This window comes from Oncorhynchus mykiss, chromosome 5, assembly GCF_057628025.1.
Source record: "Oncorhynchus mykiss isolate SJ-2025 chromosome 5, ASM5762802v1, whole genome shotgun sequence".
Lineage (NCBI taxonomy): Eukaryota > Metazoa > Chordata > Actinopteri > Salmoniformes > Salmonidae > Oncorhynchus > Oncorhynchus mykiss.
The window spans coordinates 59,229,985-59,256,949 of record NC_143026.1 but is presented as its reverse complement, the minus strand read 5'-3'; the positions used below and the strand labels follow the sequence as shown (position 1 = coordinate 59,256,949).

The following is a 26,965-nucleotide window of genomic DNA, read 5'->3' as shown; positions in this document are numbered from 1 at the left end:
GAGCTTGCAACGCCAGGGTTGTGTGTTCGATTCCCATGGGGGGACAGCACGAAAAAAAGGATAACAATGTATTCACTCACAACTGTAAGTTGCTCTGGATAGGAGCGTCTGCTTAATGTAACGTTTGAGGTTGCGGGAGTCAGAGAGAGGGGAAGACATGAACGGAGACCCACAAACACAAGGGGGGAACCTGACGAGACAAAGCATGAATTGCAATTTGTGCGTTCCATCTCTCCTGTAGGGCTTGTTGCAGCAAAGCAAATGAGCAGCATGTCAGGGAGGGTTATGAAGACGGGTAGCCCAACTTTGTGGCGGTTATCAAAGGCTTTTGAAACGGATGGATTGAAATCGGCACTTTCATCTGTTGATATTGCTTTTTGAGTCAAAGTGTGACTAAAGAGAGCATAAGCTCAAAGTTTTGTTTAATGAAAAGGGGATTATAAAGATTTGAATTTGAGTCAGTGAGTCGAGTTGTAGTCTCTCCGAAAATATTTCACTGAATAATTTGTTTTGGTTCTTATATCCAGCTTGATCTATTTCCCTTTTTGAAAAGCCTTCATAATGCATTTTATAAGCCCTACATAGATGGTTCACAGCTCATTTATAAGCAAATGTCATACTGAAGAGAGTGTAAAGTCAATACAGTGTGTAGGTTGCTCTGCCAAATGTAACATAACCACGATGGCATACCCTCACAAAGCTGTGCTTCACAAAGGGTGAGCAATGCTATCTTTGATTATAGCAATTGCGTGACTCATGCTCCAGTCCTTTTCTTTAGATCTGACAATCTTTCTTATTCTCTCTCTCTCTCTCCTCCCAGAACCGCTTCCACTTGCAGATGGTTACGCGGATCCCCCCGTCAGGCCTGTCAGAGCTGCTGCTGACTATTCTCCAGCGGAGCGGCTGGCAGGAGGGCATGGCTGTGCTGTGCCAGGGCTGGGAGGAGGCTGGCCTGCTGGAACTACTGGAGCTCCAGAGCCGCCTTGGCTGGGGCGCCACCCGCTGGCACCTCCGAGCCCTCCTCAATCTCACCCGGGCCGGGCCCACAGAATCCGAAATCCAGGACTTCCTTTCGGAACACTTCCGGGGACAGGGGCCAAGTCAGATCCTGCCACCGGCCGCGGTACTGCTGTTCGGGGCCGACCCGGAGTGTGCAGCGGCGGTGCTGCGGAGTGCCCAGGACTTGGGGCTTACGCTGCCCACAGTGCACTGGGTGCTGGGCTACCCACTGAGCCCCGACACCCTGCACTCCATCGGCCTGCCCCTGGGGCTGCTGGCCTACGGTGAGGTGGAGCGCAAGCCGCTGGACTTCTACATCCGCGACGCGCTGCAGCTGGTGGGCCAAGCTGTGGCAGCAGCCACAGTGGTGCGTCCCGACCTGGCGCTCATCCAGAACATGGTCAACTGCTACGACAAGCCCAACAAGCACGAGGTGCCCTCGTCCGGACAGTACCTCGCCAGGTAAAGCTGGTTCACTTTTAACCTTTGACTCACAAAGTCTCTGGAGGTTTGAAGGATTATTTTACACACATACACACACTCACATTAAGTTTGAGATCACTTTATTGGTCAATTGCACACAGCCTCCAACTGAAATTTGACTTCCGCTTTTAACCCAACCCCTCCGAAAGACACACATAAATACACAGAATTTGGAGAGGAGCGGGGTGCTGCCGCACTGGGCACCCAGAGAGCTGTTGTTGTGGGGGGTTAAGTGCCTTGCTCAAGGGCACAACGGCAGACAATGGCATCTAGGATTTAATACCAGCAACCCTCCGGTTGCCAGCTCTCTTCCTACCAGATTTTTCCTGTCGGACCCGGGATTTGAACCAGTTGCTGGCTTGCCTCTCTAACCGCTCTACCTGCCGCATACATATATATTGTACATGCAGTGCTTTCGAAAAGTATTCAGACCCCTTTACCTTTTCCTCATTTTGTTACGTTACAGCCTTACTCTAAATTGGATTAAATCAAAAATGTTCCTCAGCAATCTACACACAATACCCCAAAGTGACAAAGTGAAAACTTTTTTTTATTACAAATAAAAAACAGAAAGACTTTATTTACATACGTATTCAGACCCTTTGCTATGAGACTTGAAATTGAGCTCAGGTACATCCTGTTTCCATTGATCATCCTAGAGATGTTTCTACAACTTGACTGGAGTCCACCTGTGCTAAATTCAATTGATTGGACATGATTTGGAAAGGCACACACCTGTCTATATAAGGTCCCACAGTTAGCAGTGCATGTCAGAGCAAAAACCAAGCCATGAGGTCGAAGGAATTGCCTGTAGAGCTCCGAGACAGGATTGTGTAGAGGCACAGATCTAGGGAAGCATACCAAAACATTTATGCAGCATTGAAAGTCCCCAAGAACACAGTGACTTCCATCATTCTTAAATGAAAGAAGTTTGGAAACACCAAGACTCTTCCTAGAGCTGGCCGCCCGACCAAACTGAACAATCGGGGGAGAAGGGCCTTGGTCAGGGAGGTGACCAAGAACCCAATGGTCACTCTGACAGAGCTCTAGAGTTCCTCTGTGGAGATGGGAGAACCTTCCAGAAGAGCAGCACTCCCCCAGTCAGGCCTTTATGGTACACTCTAAAAATAAAATGTTCCTGGAGTATCGTTTAGGGGAACCCCTATAAGTTATTCTAAGTATCCCTCTTAATGGATCCCCGAAGAACGTTTTGAAGAACGTTTTGAGGTTCATTTCTGAACTACCCCCCCTGTTATTATTAATGATAACAATATGCATAACAATAACACAATATTTTAGTTCTCAGTGTTAATTATAATTTTAGTGGCAAAAATCCAAATATGAGGTAAAGGCCCAGCAGAGCCCCAAGTCCAATGGCTATATCCTCTGCCGTGTTGCTTTGATGCACCTGTACTGACCTTGCCTTCTGGATGAAAGCAGGGTGAACAAGCCGTGGCTCGGGTGGTTATTGTCCTTGATGATCTTTTTGGCCTTCCTGTGACATCGGGTGGTGTAGGTGTCCTGGAGGGCAGGCAGTGTGCCCACGGTGATGCGTTGAGCAGATCGTACCACCCTATGGAGAGCCCTGCGGTACCAGGCGGGGCAGTTGCCGTACCAGGCGGTGATACAGCCCGACAGGATGCTGTCAATTGTGCATCTGTAAAAGTTTCTGAGAGTCTTAGGGGCCAAGACAAATTTCTTAATCCATAGCCAGTATGATTTTGCAGTGCATGGTGATCGAACAGGTTTCTTGTTATATTCATCCGCGGTGTAGGGAGGGTGGAGTCTGTCAATTCCCCAAAACGTAATTAACAAAACATGGTTTTCATACACATACCTTGTCCATAATGGTAAATGTGGATGAGGATGGTAAATGTGCATAACATACCAATACCAATTGACATACCTTTGTATGCCTCCTTGTCTGTATACCTGCAGACACAGACACCAAAGTGAGCAGTTCAGTCATCTGCACCCAATACAGCTAGCCTTCAACATATTCTCATAGCCTACATATGCGTAGCTCTTTGTTGATTAATATCCATTGAATTGTGTCCATTTTCTGTTTTAGAAAGATTTGCACAAATATGAAAAGATAGATGGTATCATCATAAAACAATATCAATTTAGATCATAGAAGGGACAAACCTTACATTAAATTGAGGAGATCTTTACAATTTTCAGTTAAGTGCCTGCACCTGCTGTTCTTTCAAATTAAAATCCAAATGTTTATGTTTGGCAGTTAGGTTCCTGCAAGAACCCACACCAACTAAGGAGCTTCCTCGATGAACCCCACCTCCTATGGGGTTCTTGGAAAAACCTTTTGGGGGCCATTTTCAGTGCCTAGAACCATAAGGTACTTAGAAGAACCCGTTTTGAACTCAAAGTGTAGATTGGCCATATGAAGCCACTCCTCAGTAAAAGGCAGGCCGCTTGGAGTTTGTCAAAAGGCACCTAAAGACTCTCAGACCATGAAAAACAAGATTCTCTGAAATGATGAAACCAAGATTGCACTCTTTGGTCTGAATGCCAAGCGTCACGTCTGGAGGAAACCTGGCACCATTCCTACGGTGAAGCATGGTGGTTACAGCATCATGCTGTGGGGATGTTTTTCAGCAGCAGGGACTGGGAGACCAGTCAGGACCGAGGGAAAGATGAACGGAGCAAAGTACAGAGAGATAATTTATGAAAACCTGCTCCAAAGCACTCAGGACCTCAGACTGGGGCGAAGGTGCACCTTCCAACAGGACAATGACACTAGGCACACAGCCAAGAAAACGCAGGAGTGGCTTCAGGATAAGTCCTTGAGTGGCCCAGCCAGAGCCCAGACTTGAACTCGATCGAACATCTTTGGAGAGACCTGAAATTAGCTGTGCAGCAACGCTCCCCATCCAACCTGACAGAGCTTGAGAGAATATACAGAGAAGAATGGGAGAGACTCCCCAAATACAGGTGTGCCAAGCTTGCAGCGTCATACCCAAGAAGACTCGAGGCTGTAATCGCTGCTAAAGGTGCTTCAACAAAGTACTGAGGAAAGGGTCTGAATACTTGTGATATGTGATATTTCAGTTAAACATTTTTTTATTTATAAATTAGCAAAAATGTATAAAACCTGTTTTTGCTTCATCATTATGGGGTATTGTGTGTAGATTGATGAAGAAAAAAAACATTTAATCAATCAATCACAAAATGTGGGTAATGTCAAGAGGTCTAAATACTTTCCAAATGCACCGTACATACGTACATAAATACGTAGTCTTACATCTCCTCCTTTTAGCCAAGTTGTGTCTGAATATAGTGTTTTTGGGTCCATATTATTATAATGGACTTGGTAAGTGCTATAGACAGTTGAGCAGTGGTTCTTTCCCAGTGTTTGCATGAGTCTGCAAATAGGCCTATCTCTTGCTGAGGTCAGACTGCTAGTCACCCCTAACCACAGAGCAGCTCCTCCAAACACAGCGATAGATGCAACCTCCTGTGTATGGAGCGTGGCTAGAGTGTGTTTGTACACGCACATGCATACGTATACACATACACACAGACAGATACTCACACGCACACGCACGCATGCACGCACACACACACTTAATACTCTCTCTCACACACATACACACAGACAGATACTCACACACGCACACACTCTCTCTCTTCCTGTCACACACACACACACACACACACACACACACACACACACACACACACACACACACACACACACACACACACACACACACACACACACACACACGTGCGCGTGCACGCACCCAGCTGGAATACAAACTTGAAGTGGAGGAGGGTAGAGCTTTAAGCTTTATTCATGAGTTCCAGTCAGTTGCCTCCCCAATAGGGTAGCCAGCCAGGCAGGCAGGCTTCCTTATCAAAAGAGCCCACAGCCCTTTCTGCCTCTCAGTGGCTCAGAGCAGAGCGACAGCAGCACACAGCTTTACACCCGCTGTATCTGCCATGGACCAGAGTAACAACAGCAGCGCAAGCTAGCCATGCAGACAGTGTCTCAGCACAAAAACACAATAGGATGAGCTACAATTGGGCCCAATTGTGCCCCGACTCAGCTAAACATGTTGGGAAAAAGAATATAGTGGAAATTATGAAGAAAGTAAGTGGTGGCGGCTGGACTGCTAGAGTACTGGTGTATCGCATTTATTCATTGACGTAAAAATGCAAGCCATTTTCCAGTGGTGAGCAGTAAGCTTCAAGAGTAGAGTTTGTTGCCTGGGGCTTCAACACAGAGGAGAATGATTACAACATTACGGCGTCTCCGCGTATGAGAAACATTTTGGAAATCACCCCATTATAACTATATTCAGTTCTACCAAGTCATTTAAGAGGGCCATCAAATTAATGGGATTGCACTGGGTGCCTAGTGCCTAGTAAAGATCGACGATGTCGAGCTTATGACGACGTTTTGCTCAGGAACAACTCCATGATGAAGTGTCATAATCATGATGGCACTTAGACACATAACAGCTACATAACAGAACAACTATTAGAGAGAAGAGGGCTTCGGGGGAGGAAGGAATGGAATATGAGAGAAATGCACGAGGGATGGTAGTGAGTAAAGAAAGGAGCTGTAGAGAAACCCAAAAGGTACAGGTTGGTGGGGGGGGCTTTTAAGTAATTACAACCTGTACCTACTGGTAAAGAGAAACGCATAGCCTTTCAATGTAATGATGTAATGGCATTCAGCTCCTTTTCCCTCTTGTGGGACTGAGGTGGGGGGCTATATAGGCTGAGATAGGGAGAAATTAATTACCTAAAGGTATGGAGCCAAATGACCTTTTTCTGATTCATCCATCCCTCTGCCTTTTTCTTTTCGATGGAAGGAGTTCAGCAGCGGTCACGCGGCGCCACCTCTATTATTAATGGCCGCACACATTTCTCATGACTCAACATGACTGTCACAACTGCCCTTAGCCAATGGGATTGGCTGGATCTGAATTGCCTGAAGTGACCCCTTCGCTAGGCTAAGCTAAACCCATATGCCGTAACTAATTGGGGGGCTAGTGGATTTGAAAAAGTCATCAACTGTTGTTTTGAGGGTGACATTTCAAACCAATGATTGTTATCATTGTAACCAATTTTCAACTTAGACAAACCATGTATAAAAAAAGTTGAATTTGTACCTTTGAAACAATTTCAGATGTTCAACGTTATACCAACTATAAAACACAAACAACAAACAATAGGTTTGGCAGTACCTCCTATTGGAGAATTGATCTACAGCTATTAATTTGGTCTGCCAACCAAGCCCAGCTTTTATATTTGTCGCTGACTACTACCAATGTGTTATCGTGAGAATGATTGTTGAGAGACCTCTTAATAACTAAATATGTTCACCGTTGCTAACGAAGTCATTCCTAAAGGTGGGCTTAACAGAGAACCAGACACATCTATCCAAGCAGAAGACGCATCTCCTTCAAATGTTGATATTTGGTTGCGCTGACAACCAAACACAATTCAATATCCAGTTTGTCTACAAATGAATGATTGATATGTTGGATTCACGTCTCCAGCTCAACCAAATATCAAAGTTAAAGAAACTAAAATAAAATCAAACTTTAAATGCACTTTAACAAATGACCTGGATCAAATAAAATCAAACTTTATTTAAACAATTTAAAGTTTGATTAGATTAGATTTAGTACTATCCTTAAACTTTTGGGGGGGGTTGAGATCGAGACGTGAATCCAACATGTCAGTGATTCAATTGTAGACAAACTGGTGATTACATTGTGTTTGGTTGTCAACGCAACCAAATATCAACACTTGAAGGATATGTATCTTCTGCTTGGATAGTTCCATCTGTGCCACTTAGTCTGGCTTTAATTTAAGTTAATTTAATTTAAGTTAATTTAAGTTCAAATGAATCATTGATATGTTGGATTCACATCTCCATCTCAACCAAAAATCTAAGTTAAAGAATAGGCCTAAATCACTATACCTTTAGACATGATTCTTACTTGGATTCTTATTTGAGATGAAGATGTCTTTTTATTTTCCTTCATTTAACTAGGCAAGTCAGTTAAGAACAAATTCCTATTTTCAATGACGGCCTAGGAACAGTGGGTTAACTGCCTGTTCAGGGGCAGAACGACAGATTTGTTCCTTGTCAGCTCGGGGATATGAACTTGCAGCCTTTTGGTTACTAGTCCAACACTCTAGCCACTAGGCTACCCTGCCACCCCTGATGTGAATCCAACATTGTTGACATCCAAACAATTCAAGATCACTTTGCAATCCAGTAAATAGCCTATTGACAAGTTATCAAATGGTATGTTGGATTCACGTCTCCAACTAAACCAAACATCTAAGTTAAAGAATAGGATTAAGCCAGTGGCTCAGATGAAACTATCCTCCATTGTCAACCAAACACAATTCAATCATCTTTTTCTAATACAGTAAATAGCCTCAAGTTAAGGCTATCTTACAAACTAATGTAACAGTATTTATTCAACATTTTGAGGCTAGACTAATGTAACTATAAATAAATGTCTTCTTATGTAATCATAGAAAGCGTGCATGTTCAATATAGCATGCAAATGTCGCAGATCTTGAAGGTCTTGAACAGCATTGATCACTTGCACGATGTACAGTCATGTAATCTCAACTGCAATCCAGGTCATATGGTTGTGCACAGTGATAACACATTAAGTTGTTGCATAAATACAAATATCAGACATTGTATTCCCATTTAAACTTTGTTGTGCTTTTAAAAAGGTTGAAAGCGCAGCTAACACGTTTAGAGGACATCTAAACCAAAAATCAGACATTGTTCTTCCATTGGAAATTGGCGTTGCTTTTAAATCGGTATAAAGCACAGCGATAACACGTTGGGAATTCAACAAACCTCTGGCTGTCTTTTTGAGTGGGCGAATAAAGTTGGAAATCTCATTGTTCAATGTCTCAACCAAATAGGACGCACATTCCCACATAGAAAGGATGTGGCGTTCCCCGCAGGACACGACAGTTTCCTTGACAAAGCTGAGCCTAGAGTTTACAGTCTGTGAGGAGGCCCAAAGTGTGACAGGCAGAAAACAGCTAATCCTAGCCACGGGGAAAACATCTAGCTGTCAGTCAGGGTTGTGATGATACACTGTTGGCCTTGCTGCAGGTGCAGGGTGGATTCGTTTGGCTTCAATTAGATGCCAATCCGGGTTTTGACATGTTGTACTACAGTACCGGTGTCTGTCTAGACTGTGCTGCAGGTCAGATGTGTCACTGTCTGCTATGCAGTTCACGGTCCATCCATTTTGTACAGTAAGTTTGAAACTGTACAGTCTGACTCACTATCCCTCTGGCAAGAAGCTATTGGAGTCCATACATGCCCCTCCCCCCACCACACCATAAGAAATCATCAATGGGAAACACTGGGGATTTATTATGCGCTGGCGTCGGACTCTCACAAGTGCATGCAATAAATAGTCTGAATCTAATGTGATTTCCTCTGGCCCATAGATTCCTGTCTAACACGTCGTTCTCGGGGCTGACCGGGCCGGTGTCGGTGCAGAGGAACCTGTCCCGGGTTCTCACCTCTCAGCGCTTCCACATCTGGAGCCTGCGGCGGGATGCGGTGGGCCAACCCACCTGGGTGACGGTGGGCAGCTGGGAGGGAGGCCGCCTGAAGGTGGAGGACCAGAGCCTTTGGCAGGGTCCCAATGGCAAGGGCCACGACCGGGGGGAGGGCCAAAGGAGTGGGGGCCGGTGGCAGGCAGGCATGCCTGTGGCAGACAGCCGGGTGCGGGTAGTTACCCTGGTGGAGCACCCCTTTGTATTCACGCGGGAAGTCGATGAGGACGGGAACTGCCCGGCGGGACAGTACTGCCTGGACGCAGGGACGAACAGCTCGGACATGCTGGAGAGCTACTTCAGCGAGCGTGCCTCGGGAAACTCTACCTTCCTGCCCACGGACTACAGCAAGTGTTGCTACGGATACTGCATTGACCTGCTGGAGAAACTGGCCGAGGACTTGCGCTTTGAGTACGACCTGTACATCGTGGGTGACGGGAAGTATGGAGCGTCGAAGAGCGGCCGCTGGACAGGGCTGGTGGGCGACCTGCTCAATGGCGTGGCCGACATGGCCGTCACCTCATTCAGCATTAACTCAGTGCGTAGCCGCGTCATCGACTTCACCTCGCCCTTCTTCTCCACCTCGCTAGGCATCCTAGTGCGCAGCAAGGACACAGCGGCACCCATTGGCGCCTTCATGTGGCCCCTTCACTGGTCCATGTGGGTGGGTATCTTCGTGGCTCTGCACATCACCGCCCTCTTCCTCACCCTCTACGAGTGGAAAAGCCCTTTTGGCATGACGCCACACGGACGCAACCGCCTGCGGGTCTTCTCCTACTCGTCGGCGCTCAACCTGTGCTACGCCATCCTGTTCGGCCGCACAGTCTCCAGCAAGACTCCTAAGTGCTGGACGGGTCGGTTTCTGATGAACCTGTGGGCCATCTTCTGCCTGCTGGTGCTGTCCAGCTATACAGCCAACCTGGCCGCCGTCATGGTCGGCGAGAAGACCTTCGAGGAGCTCTCAGGGATCCACGACGCCAAGGTGAGACCCACACTTAATAGTTATTTTAATGTTGTCTGTAATTATTTGTTTTGATTATTAACTCTTTCCCCTCTCTTTCCCCCATCCCAATCTCCGTCTCTTCCCCTCTCCCTTCCTCCTCCCTCTTTTCCTCCCTAGCTCCACCACCCATCCCATGGTTTCAGGTTTGGGACGGTGAGGGAGAGCAGTGCCGAGGAGTACATGAAGAAGAGTTTCCCAGAGATGCATGAGTACATGAGGCGCTACAATGAGCCCACCACACCTGATGGAGTGTCCACCCTCAAGTAAGAGATCAAAACATATACAACCCCACTCATGGAGAACTACAGATTGTGCAAGATTTGTTCCAGGCCTACGCTCACATAGCCGATTCAGCTAATCAAGGTCCTAATGAGCAGCTGCTTCTGAAGTAGGTTTCCAAGAGAAGCTCCACAGCACTCCTGCTCTATAGCCAAATAAATGCTATTTATTTAACTAGGCAAGTCATTTAAGAACAAATTCTGATTTACAATGACAGCCTACCGGGGAACATTGCCTTGTTCAGGGGCAGAACAACAGACAACCTTGTCAGCTTGGGGATTCAATCCAGCAACCGTTTGGTTACTGGCCCAACGCTCTAACCACTAGGCTACCTGCCACCCCAAATTCTTGTGAGTGCTTATAAGCATTGTTGAAGTTATTTGTCTAGAGGTGGATAAAGTAGAACACAGAGTAGATAGATACTTTCTCTTTCTACTCTGTCAAGAAAGAGTTTTGAATTCTCTGTCTTCCTCTCTCCCTCCTACGGGAGAAGTGTTTGTTGTGGTTCTCAGACTTAAGTCTGTCATCCAGGCAGACAGAAGAGAAAGGCAATGGAGAGGAGAGCCCAGTGGTATTGCTTCAAAAAAAAAGATGAAATGTGAAAGGGAGCAAACACAAACAAAATGGCTCTCTACACAGGGTTGAACTTCAGGTGGATGAAAGAGGTTATAGTTCAATTCAAACGAGGGGAGAGAAGACAGCTGGCATTTGAGCTTGTGTGTGTGACTGTGTGGAATGTGGATCCGCCTATCTTTGCTTTGTTAGATCTTTTGACTATGCTAGCCAGTAGCCATATACAGATATTTTTTTGTATTGTGTTGCAAATACTTACTTTTAAGGGCAAATCCCTTTTGAATACAATCACTTTTTGACAGCACCCCTTTTTATTTGAACAAAACCTTCTATACATATTTAGCCATTATACAAGTGGTCAGAAAGTGAGATTTTTGGGATCTGAATGCCAAAACATTTAAGAGATAAAGGTGCTCAAAGTTGACCTATTTTGCATACCCCACCATACCATGAGACATCCATCTCTTCATCACTGGAAAAGATAAACAGCTGAGATTGATATCAATTAAAAGCTTACAAATAAGGTTGTCAAACAACGTTGTAATTTATTGAGAAAAAAAACTATTTAATAATAAAAAAAAATAAAAATTGTTTAACCTTAAACGTCAATGATTTAAAACCGAATAAACTTTTTTTTCCTTCATATTTGCATATGTTGTTGCTTAGACCATATTATACATCATCTGAGGTTTTTGTGTTGTGGCTGCCATTGGCTGAGACACAACGTGCTCTTGAATTTAGGGTGAGTGTCATGTTTTGGCTAACAAATGAACTAAAATGGGAATAAAATTTAAATTGGTACCACAAAGATGTTTTGAGGCCCACACATCAGAGAATATTGACTTCAATGGGAATATCGGTTGGCTTAAGTTATACTGTCAATTCTCCATCAGAAACTTATTGAAATCAAGGAAATATAGATAGAATAGATATGACCATTTGTGTTAACATTCGACGGCGGATGGACCGGTGGCCATCTCCGGGATAGTAATTAGAAGTTACGATTTCAATTTGATTTCAATTTCAGTGGAGCACCAGCTGAATTTTGCAGTGTTCTGAAGGAATAGGTCCATTCTACGAAATATATTTATATAACTTAAATGACAACCACCCTCTCTATTTAAGAGCACATTGTGTCTCAACCAATGGTGGGCACGGCACAAAAACCTCAGATGATGTAAAAATAGGTTCTAATTTATGTTAAAGGTTTTTTTTTTTTAAAAGTCATCATTTATTTTCAAGAAATTGTGAAATAGTTTGACAACCCTGTTTGTAAACTTTCAAATGATGTCAAACTCAACCATTTATCTTTTCCAGTGATGAAGACATGGATGTCTCATGGTATGCTGGGGTGTGGAAAATAGGGCATCTTTGAGCACCTTTATCTCCTGAATGTTTTGGCATTCAGGTCCAAAAAGTCACTGTCTGACCACTTCTCCCATGGGCAAACATTAATGTGAAGTGTTTTTTAAATGGTGGCATCATTTTGTCGAGCACGGTGCTCAAGTTCAGGATGGCTGTCAGTCAAAACCCATACAGAGCTGTGAAGTGGAGACCATGAGCTCTGACATGATGTACAGCCACTGCGTTCCAAATTAGGCGCTTATCAGTGTTCAACTGTGCCATTTTCAACCATATACAGGTACAAGTGTAATGGGCTACTCCTATTCATCCCCGGAGGAACATAGGGCCTGTACTAAAGTTTCCCATTGTTGCCGGTCTTGGGCCGCATTCTTTGCCTCAGGCCATGACAAGTGGATCTTCTTGAGTTCCGCTTCTAGACACCTGCGCCAGGTCATTGTTGGACGTCCCCTTCTTCACTTGCCTTGAGGATTCCAAGGATTTGCAATGTTCTCCGGGCCTCTCTGGGCCTCTCTGGGCCGTGTGACCAACCCGTCTCCACTTCCACTCCGAAACAGGCTTCTGGTTGATTTTCTTTACAGGTCTATATTAGAGATCCGCTCAGGCAACCAATATGAGCAGGATTTGTTTGAGACAGGAGTTTACAAAGACCTATGGCTTGTGTTCCAGGCTCAGTTGCAAAATAACTCAATACAACTCCTCTAGGTGGATGGTTTGATGGATGGTTTGATTAAACAGCCAAAGTGCCAGAAAATTGCCAGTCATATTCACAGGCGATTTCTTACCCAAGAGGTCATCCACTCCTTACAATTGAAGGCAGATGACCCGAAAGCTGACACACATAACAATGCGCTGTTTTGACATCTTGAGCCTGCATTACGACAGTTCCCATGACCCATAATCCTCTCTGGTTCAGATAATGTGCCTAGTCAGGGGTCACGCCATAAAAGAAGTTGAGTGCCTGATTTGGGTGTTCTCCCATTTTGCCATTGCCTCAGTCAGTGTACTCTGCATTCATTCCAGTCTTGTTTGGTCAGACAGGCGATTAATGGCTTTGCTTTACTATTCTCCTTCTGCCCAATTTCCCTAGCGGTCCCCCATTTACACTGAGACATGAAGTATAATCATGATGGTAACGAGGCTCATGTGCTACATCTGGAATGAGGGAGGAAATGTCCCCAAGGCCGGATGAGGTACAGAGACGAGTGTTTGTGGGGACTGGTAAAAGGTGTGTTAGGGACATAGCCTGTTTGGTGTGTGGTGCGTAGGATTGGGACATGATCTATTTCAAACTTGGCCTTTTTGGTTTGTGGCGATTGGGACGTGGCCTATTTTGGTGTGTAGACCTAGCGTTTAGGACATGACTTTTGTTGTCATGCGTTTTGTGGTGCGTTCCATTGTCCCCTGTTCTCTGTCTATAACCCCTTCTCCCTGTGTGTTGAAGGGTAGATCCCCCTCAGCTTGATGCCTTCATCATGGACAAGGCCCTGCTGGACTACGAGGTGTCCATCGACGCAGACTGCAAGCTGCTCACCGTGGGCAAACCCTTCGCCATCGAAGGTAAGAAACCCCTGTGCACCCCAACACAGTATTGTTTTGACCTCACACTTGGTGGCTCTTATCTTCTGTTGTGTGTATATGCTGGCTGTATATCTGCTTGTGCACGTTTATGTGTATGTGCGTCACAATGTACATTTCTTTTTATGTGTGTGTGCGAGAGTGCCCCGGTGTATAGGTGGGCATGCACTTGTTTGTCTGTGTGTTTTGTATTCCCCGTCCTCTCCCTGTTTTTAAGTTCGCCCACATCTCAAATTCACATTCTTTTGATTTGAATATGGAATTATTCAAATATGTTTGCTGCTATTTTGTCTGAATCAACACCACACCCCTGTCTCTGAGAAGCCGGGGCAGGATTAGGAGAAATAAGTGGAAACAGATTCCTGCGCCTCGCCTTTCTGTTTTTGTCTTTCTGCATTGCTGCTCCCACATTGTCCACGCATTAAGGTTCTCTTTTCACCGTCAGCCTTTTCTATAGCAGTTAGTAATGGCTTCTGGAGACCCACAGAGTGTGCAGGCTTTTACTCCAACCCTGCATGAAACGGAAGGAAACAGCATGAAACAGCGTGAAATGGAGACATACTAGTACTTTTTTAAATGTTGAACTAAACGTAATTTGCGTGCCTTAAAAACACAACCCTAATTCAGTTCACCAAGGTCTTGATGAGTACTTGGTTATCTGTATCAGATGTATTTGTGCAGGGATAGGACAAAAGCCAGCATGCCCTGTGGGTCTCATCTTCAACCAGGATTGAAGAGCACTGTTTCAGAGAAGCATCCCTCCCTGACCCTGACCCAATATCGCATACCTACTGAGATATAGAATCTAGGAGCCGGGCTGTAAACTTGAGCTGTCATAAGATATTGATATGGCTTATTTAGTTTCCATGGGACACGTCACTTTCATTTGAGAGGTGGGGAGCGGAAATAGAAGGATGGGGAAGAGGTGGAACAGTAGTGGAAGAGGCTGTCATCTGGGCGCTGTTTTTATTAGACTGAAAGGGCAGGCCTGCGGTGTTGGCTATGTAGAACGTCAGCTCATGCTGTGTATTCAGATTCATCACTGGGCAGGATGCACACACACGCACAGATACACTCACACACACACAGATACACACACACAGATACACTCACAGATATACTCACACACACACAGATACACACGCAGATACACTCACACACACTCCTGATTGGCTTTTTACCTTTTCCTCCTGAAATGTTTCAACCTTGAGAGTGGTTCCATGTCATTTCAGCAAGCCATGACATACACCATCTCAGTTGTTCTGAAATGGTTTATTTAGTCAGAAACAGGCAAGATTGGAATTCCTTAAACATTATTCTGTTGAAATAACAGTTTATCTCTGAGAAATTCAGCTAATTGAATGCACCCAAATTGGCCATTTTAATTGATAAGATTCAGATAATGTCCAATAAATTTAGCACCCAACGTCTGATTTGGACCAAACCGTTTCCTATTAATGAGAAAGACATAAGAAATCCCCCCCAACAACAATAGCCATCCACGGACCCCCCCACACCCCATGCCAATCCCACCCCAGCAACCAGTATACAGTATCAGTTTTCTTTGTTTGACATGTAGTATGAAGCTGTGGCTTGGAGCATTGCTTCTCCATACTATGTAAATGTATTCCATGTGAATCTGATGATGCTTTTTTTCCAACCCTGTCCAGGGAAATTGCTAATTCAAGTCACTTGCATTATTTACCTTAAAGTAGTGTGAAAGTACCAGGTTCTGACCACTAGATGCTGCTGTTCCTACTATACCGCCACACTTTCCCAAATTTTGCAGGTCTCTTGTGTTTATTAAGTAGATCACAATGTTTTCTTTGCAACTTTGGGTAGAAAACCAATAGTTCCTTTTCAGTCAGTCACTCTGTATAACATAATATGGGAGTCAACGACCAGTCATATTCACCTGAAGAAATCACACCCAACGGGCCAGTGGATGCAGATATTTCGCCTGAAGGAAGAACGTGCCACGCAATTTACTAACTGTTCAATCACACAAAGACTACGAGATTCAGCTCCGACTTAGGTGTCTGTTAGTGGAGAGAGAGTACTCGTCCCCCTAGATGTTCGAGTTTTGGTCTTGGTATCGGTTTTGTGTTACTTTCTGCTTACTTTCTGCTCTGCTTCTGTAGCTAATTCGTCCTTGCTTGGGTAGAATTTGTGTTGGCTAAAACACCACGATTTCTGCTCTACTTGTGTAGCTAATTCGTCCTTGCTTGGATAGAATTTGTGTTGGCTAAAACCCCACTATTTCTGCTCTGCTTGTGTAGCTAATTCGTCCTTGCTTGGGTAGAATTTGTGTTGGCTAAAACCCCACTATTTCTGCTCTGCTTGTGTAGCTAATTCGTCCTTGCTTGGGTAGAATTTGTGTTGGCTAAAAACCCACTATTTCTGCTCTGCTTGTGTAGCCAGTGCTTCCTTCCTTCCGTAAGATGGACAGTGGTAAAAGTAAGTTCAAAAAGGCTAGCCAGCCGAGTTTGAACCTCTGACCGTGCCCTACGGGCATGTGGTTTCACAATGAAAATGAAAGATACTCACAGAGGCTGTCCTGTTTGCCTGGGATGGATAACACGCTCAGGAGGCTTTGGCTCGGACCAGTTTGTGTGACAACTGTCTCCGGCTGGGCTCAACGTCCGTTGGGCGTCGGGCTGACTTTGTGAGACAGATTGTGGCTGCTGGCGAACGGTCTTCCGGGGTTGTCTGAGGTGAGAGCGGCAGCGGTGGTCGTAGTTGATAAGGGTCCCATCCCAGCCGAGTGAGGATTATGCTAGCCCTTAACCTCTTGAAACTAGGGGGCACTATTTTTATTTTTAACATTCCCAAAATAAACCAACCTATTTTCAGGACCAGATACTAGAATATGCATATAATTGACAGCTTAGGATAGAAAACACTCTAAAGTTTCCAAAACTGTCCAAATATTGTCTGTGAGTATAACAGAACTGATATTGCAGGCAAAAATTATTTTGGTGTTGTCGGCGTTCTGAACATAACGTGACAAAAAAACTGAGGTATTTTGGGTATAAAAATAATCTTTATGGAACAAAAGGAACATTTGCTGTCTAACTGGGAGTCTCGTCAGTGAAAACATCCGAAGATCATCAAAGGTAAACGGTTAATTTGATTGCTTTTCTGATTTTCGTGACCAAGCTTCCTGCTGCTAGCTGGACATAATGCTATGCTAGGCTATCGATAAACTTACACAAATGCTTGTCTTGCTATCGCTGTAAAGCATAATTTCAAAATCTGAGACGACAGGGTGATTAACAAAAGACTAAGCTGTGTTTCGCTATATTTCACTTGGGATTTCATAAATATGAATATTTTCTAGTAAGATTATTTGACCATTGCGCTATGCTAATTAGTGTAGTTGCTGACAATTCTCCCGGATCCGGGATGGATAGTTCCAAGAGCAAGACAGGGATGCCTTGAGCTGTCCGATGGCAGTGGCGAGATGCGTCCAGACACGTAGCAACCACCCAGAGCTGAAACAGATGTCCCAGAGGGACCACAGCTATCATCGCACTGGCGCCAAAGCCTCGGCCGCCGCCATAGAAAAGGTGTGGGACCAGAAACTCGTAGGCCACACCCTCAAAATGAAACCTCCAAAACTTTCTGTGGGGAGGATGGTATAGCCACATGAAAATACGCATCATTCAGCTCTATAGACCAATCGCTGGCATGCACCGATGAGAATAGCCGGCAAAGTGTGAGCATTTTGAACTTGCAAACCTTGAGGTGCTTGCTTAAAATATGCAAGTCCATGATAGGACGCAGCGTTCCATCGCTTTTGGGACTAAGAAATACTGGCTGTACCAACCGCTCTGCATTTCTTACACGGGGACTACCGGAATAGCCTGCTTTTGAATAAGAGAGGAAATCTCCTCTCTCAAGACAAGCGTTAGGACCTCAGGGATCATTGGCGTAATGACGCGACAAAAAGGAGGAGGGTACACAGCGCACTGAAGACCGTACCCCCTCGTCACCGTCCTCATGGTGAAACTGCGCATACCCGCCTCTGGATGGAGCACGCTGCCAGTCTCCCATACATTATCTCCTGAAGGGGCAGAGCACCACCCTGAAGACTGGGATAAAACAAAAAATGCTCATGCACTCTTAGAAAAAATCTAGAACTATCTAGAACTTAAAAGGGTTCTTTGGCTGTCCCCGTAGGAGAACCCTTTGAAGAACCCTATTTAGTTCCATGTATAACCATTTCCACAGTGGCTTTTACAAAATCCAAAAAGGGTTTTACCTGGAACCAAAAAGGGTTCTACTTGGAGCCAAAAAGGGTTTTCCTATGGGGACAGCCGAAGAACCGTTTTGGAACTCTTTTTTTATAAGAGTGTGCTTGTTTTCATATCCGCCACCCTTGACAACCGTTTGTCTGAATGTGGGGAAGGAACTGTGCTTATTATGCCAACAACTGGACAATACCGCACTCTAGATACCCCTGAACACATATGAACCTTGCATTGGTTTTAATGGTAAATGTCACATCACAATAAATATAGTTTCCTGATAATTTTATTGAAAAACATAAGACTGCTGTAACGGCTCTCCTCTTCGTCTGATGATGAGTAATAGGAATCATCGGACCAACACGCAGCGTGGTAAGTGTTCATAGTAAATTTAATTAAATAAACTGAACACTGAATGACAAAAAAACAACAAAGCGAGTGCACGACACAAAACAGTCCTGTAAGGTGATAAAACAGGAAACAAAGGCAGAGAGCAGCCTTGGACTATGCAAGGAAAGTTGGGCTGAAGCATTAGGTTGCTATTAGCACAAACTGAATAGCTTTTATGGAGGACTGGTTTTAATTGTGAGGATGACCACACAGTTTATTTCCATAATGAGACAAATCTATTGGTTTTCTACATAAAGTTGCAAAGGAAATGTTGTGATCTATTTAATAAACACGAGACCAGAAAAATGGATAAAGAGCATTGCGGTATAGCAGTAGCAGCGGCATCTAGGGGTCAGAACCTGGGGCCTTTCACTTCTTCATGGAAAAGAATGCTAGCAACTTCAATTACTAATTACTAATTTCTCTGACCCCCCCCCCCCCCCCCCCCCCCACCAGATTCACAGCGAATACATTACATAGTATAGAGAAGCAATACTCTAAGCCACAGCTCCATACTACTTGTCAAACATAGAACTGATACTGTATACTGTTTGTTGGGGTGGGATTGGTGGGGGGGTCCATGGGTGGCTTTGACACACAAAAAAAAGTATTCCTCATATCTTACTCGTTGGTAGGAAGAAGTTTGGTCCTAATCTGATTTTGGGTACTATATATATATATTTTTAGGGGGTAGATCAGCTTTAATATTGCAGATAGATGGTGGTTTCTATCAATGTAATTGTCTGCATCGTTTGCAATCCTCCATATTTTGTTTTTGTAACCCTAACCCTCTGCTAATTGGAGTAAACTAAAGGACAACAACACTTAGGCCTCTACTTCCAGCTTATAAATACTATATAGATTTCAAGGACACAGTATATTTTACAATAGTTAGATTTTGTTTGTTAGTTCCATCCTTCATCTCTCATCTATCTCTGAACACCATCCAGTTTTGATTTCAATTTGCCATATATTTTTCAACTGTGCTGTGATGTTTCACAAAAGTTCTGAAACGTTCTATTCTCATAGTTTCAACAGATTGTAAATTAAAGATAAACATTTTTGCTAAGTGGATTATTATATATATATATATATAACATTATATTGGTTGCAAGAATTTTGTATAATACTTTCAATTGAAAACCTCTTTTAAGTTTTGAATCCAGCGTTGTTTTGTGTATCAGTTCATAAACCATGTGGGTACTATATTAATTGAATATTATCTAAGTCCAATCAATTAAAATGGCCAATTTGGGTGCAATCAATTACTGTAGCTTAATTTCTCAGAGATATATTTCCACAAAATAATGTTTAGTGAATGCTAATTGTTTCTGTTATTAACTACAGAAACGATTTGAGAACAATCTGAGATGGTGGGTGCCGAAATCCTCTTTCTGTGTTTTTTGAGGTGGAATGACCCGTGGGATAACTACGCACATATATAGTGCATTCAGAAAGTATTCAGACCCCTTCCCTTTTTACACATTTTGTTACGTTACAGCCTTATTCTATAATGGATTAAATTTAAAAAATCCTCATCAATCTACACACAATACCCCATAATGACAAAGTGAAAACAGGTTTTTAGAAATGTTTGCAAATGTATACAAAATAAAATAATAATACCTTATTTACGTAAGTATTCAGACCTTTAGCTATGAGACTCGATATTGAGTTCAGGTGCATCCTGTTTTTGATCATCCTTGAGATGCTTCTACAACTTGATTGGAGTCCACCTGGGGTAAATTCAATTGGTTGGAAATTATTTGGAAAGCACACACCTGTCTATATAAGGTCCCACAGTTGACAGTGCATGTCAGAGCAAAAACCAAGCCATGAGGTCGAAGGAATTGTCCGGATAGCTCCGAGACAGGAGTTTGTCGAGGCACCGATCTGGGGAAGGGTACCAAAAAATGTCTGCAGTTATTTAAGTTCCCCAAGAACACAGTATCCTCCATCATTCTTAAGTTGGAGACTTTTGGAACCACCAAGACTCTTCCTAGAGCTGGCCGCCCGACCAAACTGAGCAATTGGGTGAGAAGGGCCTCGGTCAGGGGAGGTGACCAATAACCCAATGGCCATTCTGACAGAGCTCCATAGTTCCTTTCAAAAGGACAACCATCTCTGCAGCACTCCACCAATCATGCCTTTATTGTTGAGTGGCCAGACGGAAGCCACTCCTCAGTAAAAAAGCACATTACAGCCCGCTTGGAGTTTGCCAAAATGCACCTGAAGGACTCTCAGGCCATGAGAAACAAGATTGAACTCTTTGGCCTGATTGTCAAGCATCATGTCTGGAGGAAACCTGGCACCATCCCTACGGTGAAGCATGGTAGTGGCAGCATCATGCTGTGAGGATGTTTTTCAGAAGCAGGGACTGAGAGACTAGTCAGGTTTGAAGGAATGATGAATGGAGCAAAGTACAGAGAGATCCTTGATGAAAACTTGTCCAGAGCACTCAGGACCTCAGACTGGGGCGAAAGTTCCCTCCTCTCATTTGCAGATTTTAAACTCATGAATTTTGTCTGCCAGATATCTTTCATGAGACTAAGTCAATCAAATTGCATTTGACTCAAGTTGTTTCACTGCTTTCCTGAAAAGAACCCCCCCTACTAAAAAAATGGTAGCACTTCCTTTACATCACAATATTTCATGAAACAGCCTTGTGAGTACTTGATTACTTGATCAACTGGTTTCTCTTGCGAGGTGATTTTTCCAGGTGAGTAATTTCACAAGTCAAGAGGGATTTTTGTGTGGAACCAGATTGACACCTTCTCTTTTCATGTACAGTAACTGCTCTTTTTCCCTGGGTTTTGAGGTGTGGAATATTCCTCCATTTTGGGCCCTGACCTCTAGACAGTCATCCACAATAAAACAGTAATTGGGGTTTTGCTCAATTAGACCTCTTCTAGCTCATCTCTCCCCTCTGCTAATTGTATTTTCTACCTTCCCTCGCTCCTCTATTGCACTTTATCTACATGGTTCCTCACGGTATTCATTACTCCATCCAGTATCATATCACGCACGCGCGCACACACACACACACACACGCACTCTCTCTCTCTTTGGTTTGCAGCTCGTCCTCTATTTATTCATTTCCAGATACTAAAACAATTTATCCGCAGAAATGCAGCAATGAACTATCGCTTCAAACAGAGTTCACTCGTTCAAAAGACTTTCTGAATCTCTGTCCTCTTCGGGGTTTTATTTGTCTCCGGTGTTTGGACTGAGTCGTAATGGGCTACAGACAGTGGACCTGGCAGGTGCCAGGACTCTTTCGATTTGGTGATTAAAGCCACCCAGTATTTAATGACTGCGATTCAAAGCACAACATCGTCATTAACACTGGGCTACAGGGACGTCTGTGCCAGCGCAGGGGGCCGACTCTGTTGGCTTTATGGGAAACAGAGGGATGTTTATTGGATCTCCGATGCATTCATTAAGAATATTAGACTGAAGCACATGCTTTACACAACGTAGTAGTTCATCTGTTTTTACCTGTTGGAGCTGGCAGGCAAACAGGCAGGCAAACAGGCAGGCAGGCAGACAGACCGAGACAGACAGGCTGTGAGAGAGATAGACATGCACGATCACATACGCATATGCGCATATCCTCATTCAAAAACGCCTTTGACGGTGTGTGTGTGTGTGCTTGACTGTGTGTGTGCGTGTTCGTGTGCGTGTGTGTGTGCGTGCTCGGGCCAGTCTCGCTCTGATGAAACGTGTTGATGTCAGAGCTTGTCTGGCATCTGTCATCTTGACTGGGAGGGGTAGGTGGAGTGAGGGAGAGTGAGTGGGGGGGGGGGGGGGGGGGGGGGTGGAAGGGGAGATGACTGACAGACATTAGCCATGAGGGATGAGGGGATGGATAGGCAGAGGTAAACCCCTCCATTGATTAAATACCATTTTTGAGATGGACGGAAGGGATGAAGGAGGGAAGAAGGGAGGAGGGAGAGGTGGAATGAGAGTTGTTGTGTCTCAATGATCCTTGGGCTCTCACTCTCTGTTATCCCCAGCCCACCAAAACTCATTATTAATTCTGCTGTCAAAGCCAACACACACACACACACACTCCTTGTCATTAGATAATGGATGTGCCGAACACTCCACTTTTTCTTTGTCCTGTTTCTGTCTTCCTCCATCAATCTTTCTTCAAACTCCCGTTGCTACCGACGACCACGAGATGGGGATTTTTTTTCTCCCTTCCATCCTTCCACGTAAAATCAAGAATCCGATATCGAAAATCTCATTCACAAAAAGTCATTAAGAAGTTCAAAGGAGTAAAGTACAGGAATAGCAGTACAGGTAGAGGAGGAATTGTCCCATTTTATGGAGCGTCATGGAGGCTGAACTCTGGTTTAGCTATAATAATAACCAAAGCCCTGTGTGTCCCTACTGAAAGGGTTGAAGGTAAGGTCATCCGATTTGGGTTGTTATGGATCAGAAGCGTACCGCAGTTTCGCAGGGCTCCCTCGCAAGGTCTGAGCAAGCCCCCCCCCCCCTTCCCCATATAGCTAATCTCATGCTATTCTACACATTTAACCATGAGGCTGAGAGAAAATGTTGCAGTGTTACAGCTAATTTCTTATAATTCCATGACTTGTTTTGCCATGGTTTATGACGTGTTCATATCCTTAGGCGGAGAGGAGGAGAGGATCCAGAATAGGCCTGCCAGTTAACTCACTCGGCATGAAGTTTGGAAGGATACGAGTGTAGGCCGCTGCTCAGTTCTCCACCTAAACAATTGAAAGAAATCTTTAAAGCAGTTAGGGCATTTGAAGTGGAATGGTGTAAAAATAGATACCTCCAAAATGAAGTCTGTTTATTTAGCAGATGTGAGACACTGTCCATGTCAGTGTTTCTACCCAGATGGCAAAACCATGGGACTTGTGGTATAGAAGGGAACGCACCACAACTTTAACACATTTACATGCTGACATTGGTAACATGTTGTTTCCCTCCATAACCACCCTTTTATAATTGTTCTTCATTTGTTTGCGTCTAACGATATCTTACCTATTGTATCTACTTTTATGTAACAAATGGTTGAATGCTTCCTTCACTGGACAGTTCTCCTTTGTAAAAGATACTTTTCATCTCAATGGGATCACCTGAACAAATAGAATTAAACCATAGAAGTAATCGAATAATCTCATCTATACTCTTAGAAAAGAAGCTGCTACCTAGAACCATAGTGGAGAACCCTCTGAAAATATATATTTTTTTATACAAAGTTCTACGTGGAACCCTTTTCACCACCAAAGTGTTCAACCCGGAACCAAAAATTGTTCTGCTATGGGGACAAACGAAGAACCCTTTTTTGCTAAGCTTGTGGTAGTTATTTTATTTCCATTAATTTCTATAAACCACAATACCCATTGTACTATTGTACTATGCTTTCTTTCTCCCCCCCCCCCAGGCTATGGAATAGGCCTCCCGCAGAACTCCCCTCTGACCAACAACGTGTCAGAGTTCATCAGTCGCTACAAGTCAGACGGCTACATGGACATGCTGCACGACAAGTGGTACAAGGTGGTGCCCTGTGGGAAGAGGGTGTTCGCCGTCACCGAGGTGAGTGTCTGTCTGTGGCCTGGTCCCAGATCTGTTTGGCCTATCTTGTCAACTTCTATGGCCATCAAAGTCAGCCTGGGCCCAGATCTGTTTGTGCAGACAGCACCAGCAGATCAGGCGCCAGGCTAGAGTGTGGCTGTGGCGGAGTGGCGCCCCCTGTAGGCACACCACATCGGTTGCGGACAGTTGATGGACATTGGGTTTGGCCATTCTCATACATCTGGACATGTCAAACTGAATGTTTGGCTCTGTTCTAATATCCACACTAGCATACCACTTGATTGAAGCAATGTATTGGGCATGCATTCTTAGAGCTATGCAAGTCTGGGTTGCAGACATTCTTCAGACGGTCTGGAATCCATCAGTGTCAGATGTTTATGGAAAAGATTGATTGCTAGATTCTGCCTCTGTGTGTGTCTATGATATCCTCTCAGGATTGTGTGCCATCCTAAAGTTATCCTTTAACCTCAAGCACTTAGCTAGTATAGTACTCCAACTCACGCCTTGTGGTTAGTGTCCGCACTGAGATTAGAAGGTTGGGAGTTTGATCCCCAGCCGAGTCATATCAAAGACTGTACAAATGGGTCCCAATACGTCTCTGCTTGGCACTTAGCATTAAGTAGATGTATGGGGGTAAGGCCCAGCGATAGACTAGAGTTCTGTTCAGCGGGTATGCCTGTACATCAAGCTGCCTCGCGCTACAGAAACAGGAGGCTATGAGCTGTTATGAGCTGTTATGACTTGCACAAGGCTACTTAGCTGATCCAGATTGCTTAGCAAGGCTACTAACTTACTGGGATGGCGTAACTGCCCTGACCCAATGGCTCTGTTAGTATAGACAAGTGTTTATATACATCATTGTCTGTTACTGACTCCATAACTTGTTGTTTGAATCGTTTTACGCTAGTGTTATTATTGTTGCTGCCCTGTTACTGGGACAACCGTCTGGTCCCATCAGCATGATGATGTGGGCTGTTTACCTGTTGGTTCTCGCTCCCCAGACAGACAGACAGCAGCTGAGGACTCTGGGATTGCTTTTCTAATGCCAACACCATATCAGCTTGCACTGATTTGTGGTCTGCACAGACCCATTGAAGAGAAAGTGTGTGGAGAGAGAGAGGCTCTGTGTGTGTGTGTGTGTGTGTGTGTGTGTGTGTGTGTGTGTGTGTGTGTGTGTGTGTGTGTGTGTGTGTGTGTGTGTGTGTGTGTGTGTGTGTGTGTGTGTGTGTGTGTGTGTGTGTGTGTGCGTGCGTGCGTGCGTGCGTGCGTGCGTGCGTGCGTGCGTGCGTGTGTGTAGGTGTGCGTGTTCAGGATGGGGAAAACGGTGCTAGAGCGAGACAAGCAGTGATCCTAGCCATCTGTGCAGAAACATCAAAGCCATTCCCAGTCTTGTCATTACCTAATTATCAAATTATCACCCGATTTAACTTTGGGGAGTGACTGAGGGATGGATGGTAGAACATGGATGTTTCCCACATGACAACATCTACCGTTTGTCTCGACTGAGCTGCACAAGACACGACTGACAATAACGTTTTTTTTTCCTGTTAGCACCGCTATTGATTTGCCCCAGGTGACGTTCCTTTGAACTGTGATGTCATAAACTTTGACAGTTTTTTTTTTTGTCATCGTGTACCTAGCCATGTCGGCCCCTTAAAGATGCTCAAATTTAGAATTGGGAATGTAAACATATACATTGGCAGACTGTCATTTTCAAGCTGCCAATGTGAGAAACTCCGAGGAGTGACTACAGCACAAGTTTAAAAAAACACCCTATAAACCACATATCTAGGGTATATCTTTCAGTTTCCTCTATATCTTTCACAGTTTCATCTATATCTTTCCCAGTTTAATTTATATCTTTCCCAGTTTCATCTTTCCCAGTTTCATTTATATCTTTCCCAGTTTCTTCTTTCATAGTTTCATCTATATCTTTCACAGTTTCCTCTTTATCTTTCACAGTTTCATCTTTCACAGTTTCAGTTATATATTTCACAGTTTCATCTTTTACAGTTTAATGTGTTTCACTATTTTACTATAATTAGGAGGTCGAGAATTGCTGTGGCCTGCATTGAACAGCTTATACCTCATTTCCATTCCAAATCCTTCCCCTCACACGGATTCTGAGGGGAAAGGCTGAGGGACAGCGGAGTGGGGAGGGTAACAGGGGGGAGATGAGCTACGGCTGCCCAGAAACAATATGACGGAGGATAGGCCCACTCTTAAACACATTCGACAATCTAACACCATCCATACTCTGGCCCCAAGTTCTAATGGGATGAGTTATCCCCCCTGCATACCAAACACGACTGGATCAAGGCGAGGAAAGGGAGGGAGAAGGAAGGGGGAGAAGATAGAGTGGAGATGAGAAGGGAGAGAGAAGGATGGGGGGGGTGACCGATGGATGGGGGGAGAGGGAGTGAATGAAGTGAATAAGAAGAAGGGGGGGAGATAGGGAGAGAGTTATAATGGTGAGGTGGAGGGAGAGAGCAAGGGGGAGCACAGTGGTAGACTGGAAGGGAGAGAGAAAGAAAGGGAGCACAGTGGTAGAGAGAGAAAATGAGAAAGAGGGAGCAGAGTGGCACGAGGCTGAGACAGGCAGCTCCCTTTCTTGGCCGAGTCCCAGAATGAAATGGGAGGAGGGATGGAGTGAAGGAAGTTGGGAGGGAGGGGTGGAGGGAGAGATGGGGTGGGCCTTGACTGGACCCCTGGGGTTCACTGTGTCAGCACTTCGGAAACAAGCCTGCCATCGTCTACCCCTTCCTTTCTCCCTCCCCTACACATACGTCCAAACCTCTACAGATAATATCAGAGAGAGAGGCAGGAGGTCTGCATTCGGTTTAGAAGATTTCCTCTGAAAAGTTCTCTCTCCTTTCGGAAAAGTATCAAACAG

General features: G+C 44.5%; 1 protein-coding gene across 1 annotated transcript in view; it reads left to right on the top strand.

The window, feature by feature from the left end:
• Positions 1-824: 824 nt before the first annotated feature.
• The window catches only part of grin3bb (glutamate ionotropic receptor NMDA type subunit 3B b), a 30,046-nt gene continuing 3,905 nt past the window's right edge, over positions 825-26,965 (top strand). The window contains exons 1-5 of the mRNA XM_036977945.2: positions 825-1,461; positions 8,956-10,048; positions 10,187-10,332; positions 13,728-13,843; positions 23,921-24,072. Coding sequence (XP_036833840.2) covers positions 839-1,461; positions 8,956-10,048; positions 10,187-10,332; positions 13,728-13,843; positions 23,921-24,072 — 2,130 coding nt within the window. The 5' untranslated portion in view covers positions 825-838. The remainder of the gene's footprint in view (positions 1,462-8,955; positions 10,049-10,186; positions 10,333-13,727; positions 13,844-23,920; positions 24,073-26,965) is intronic.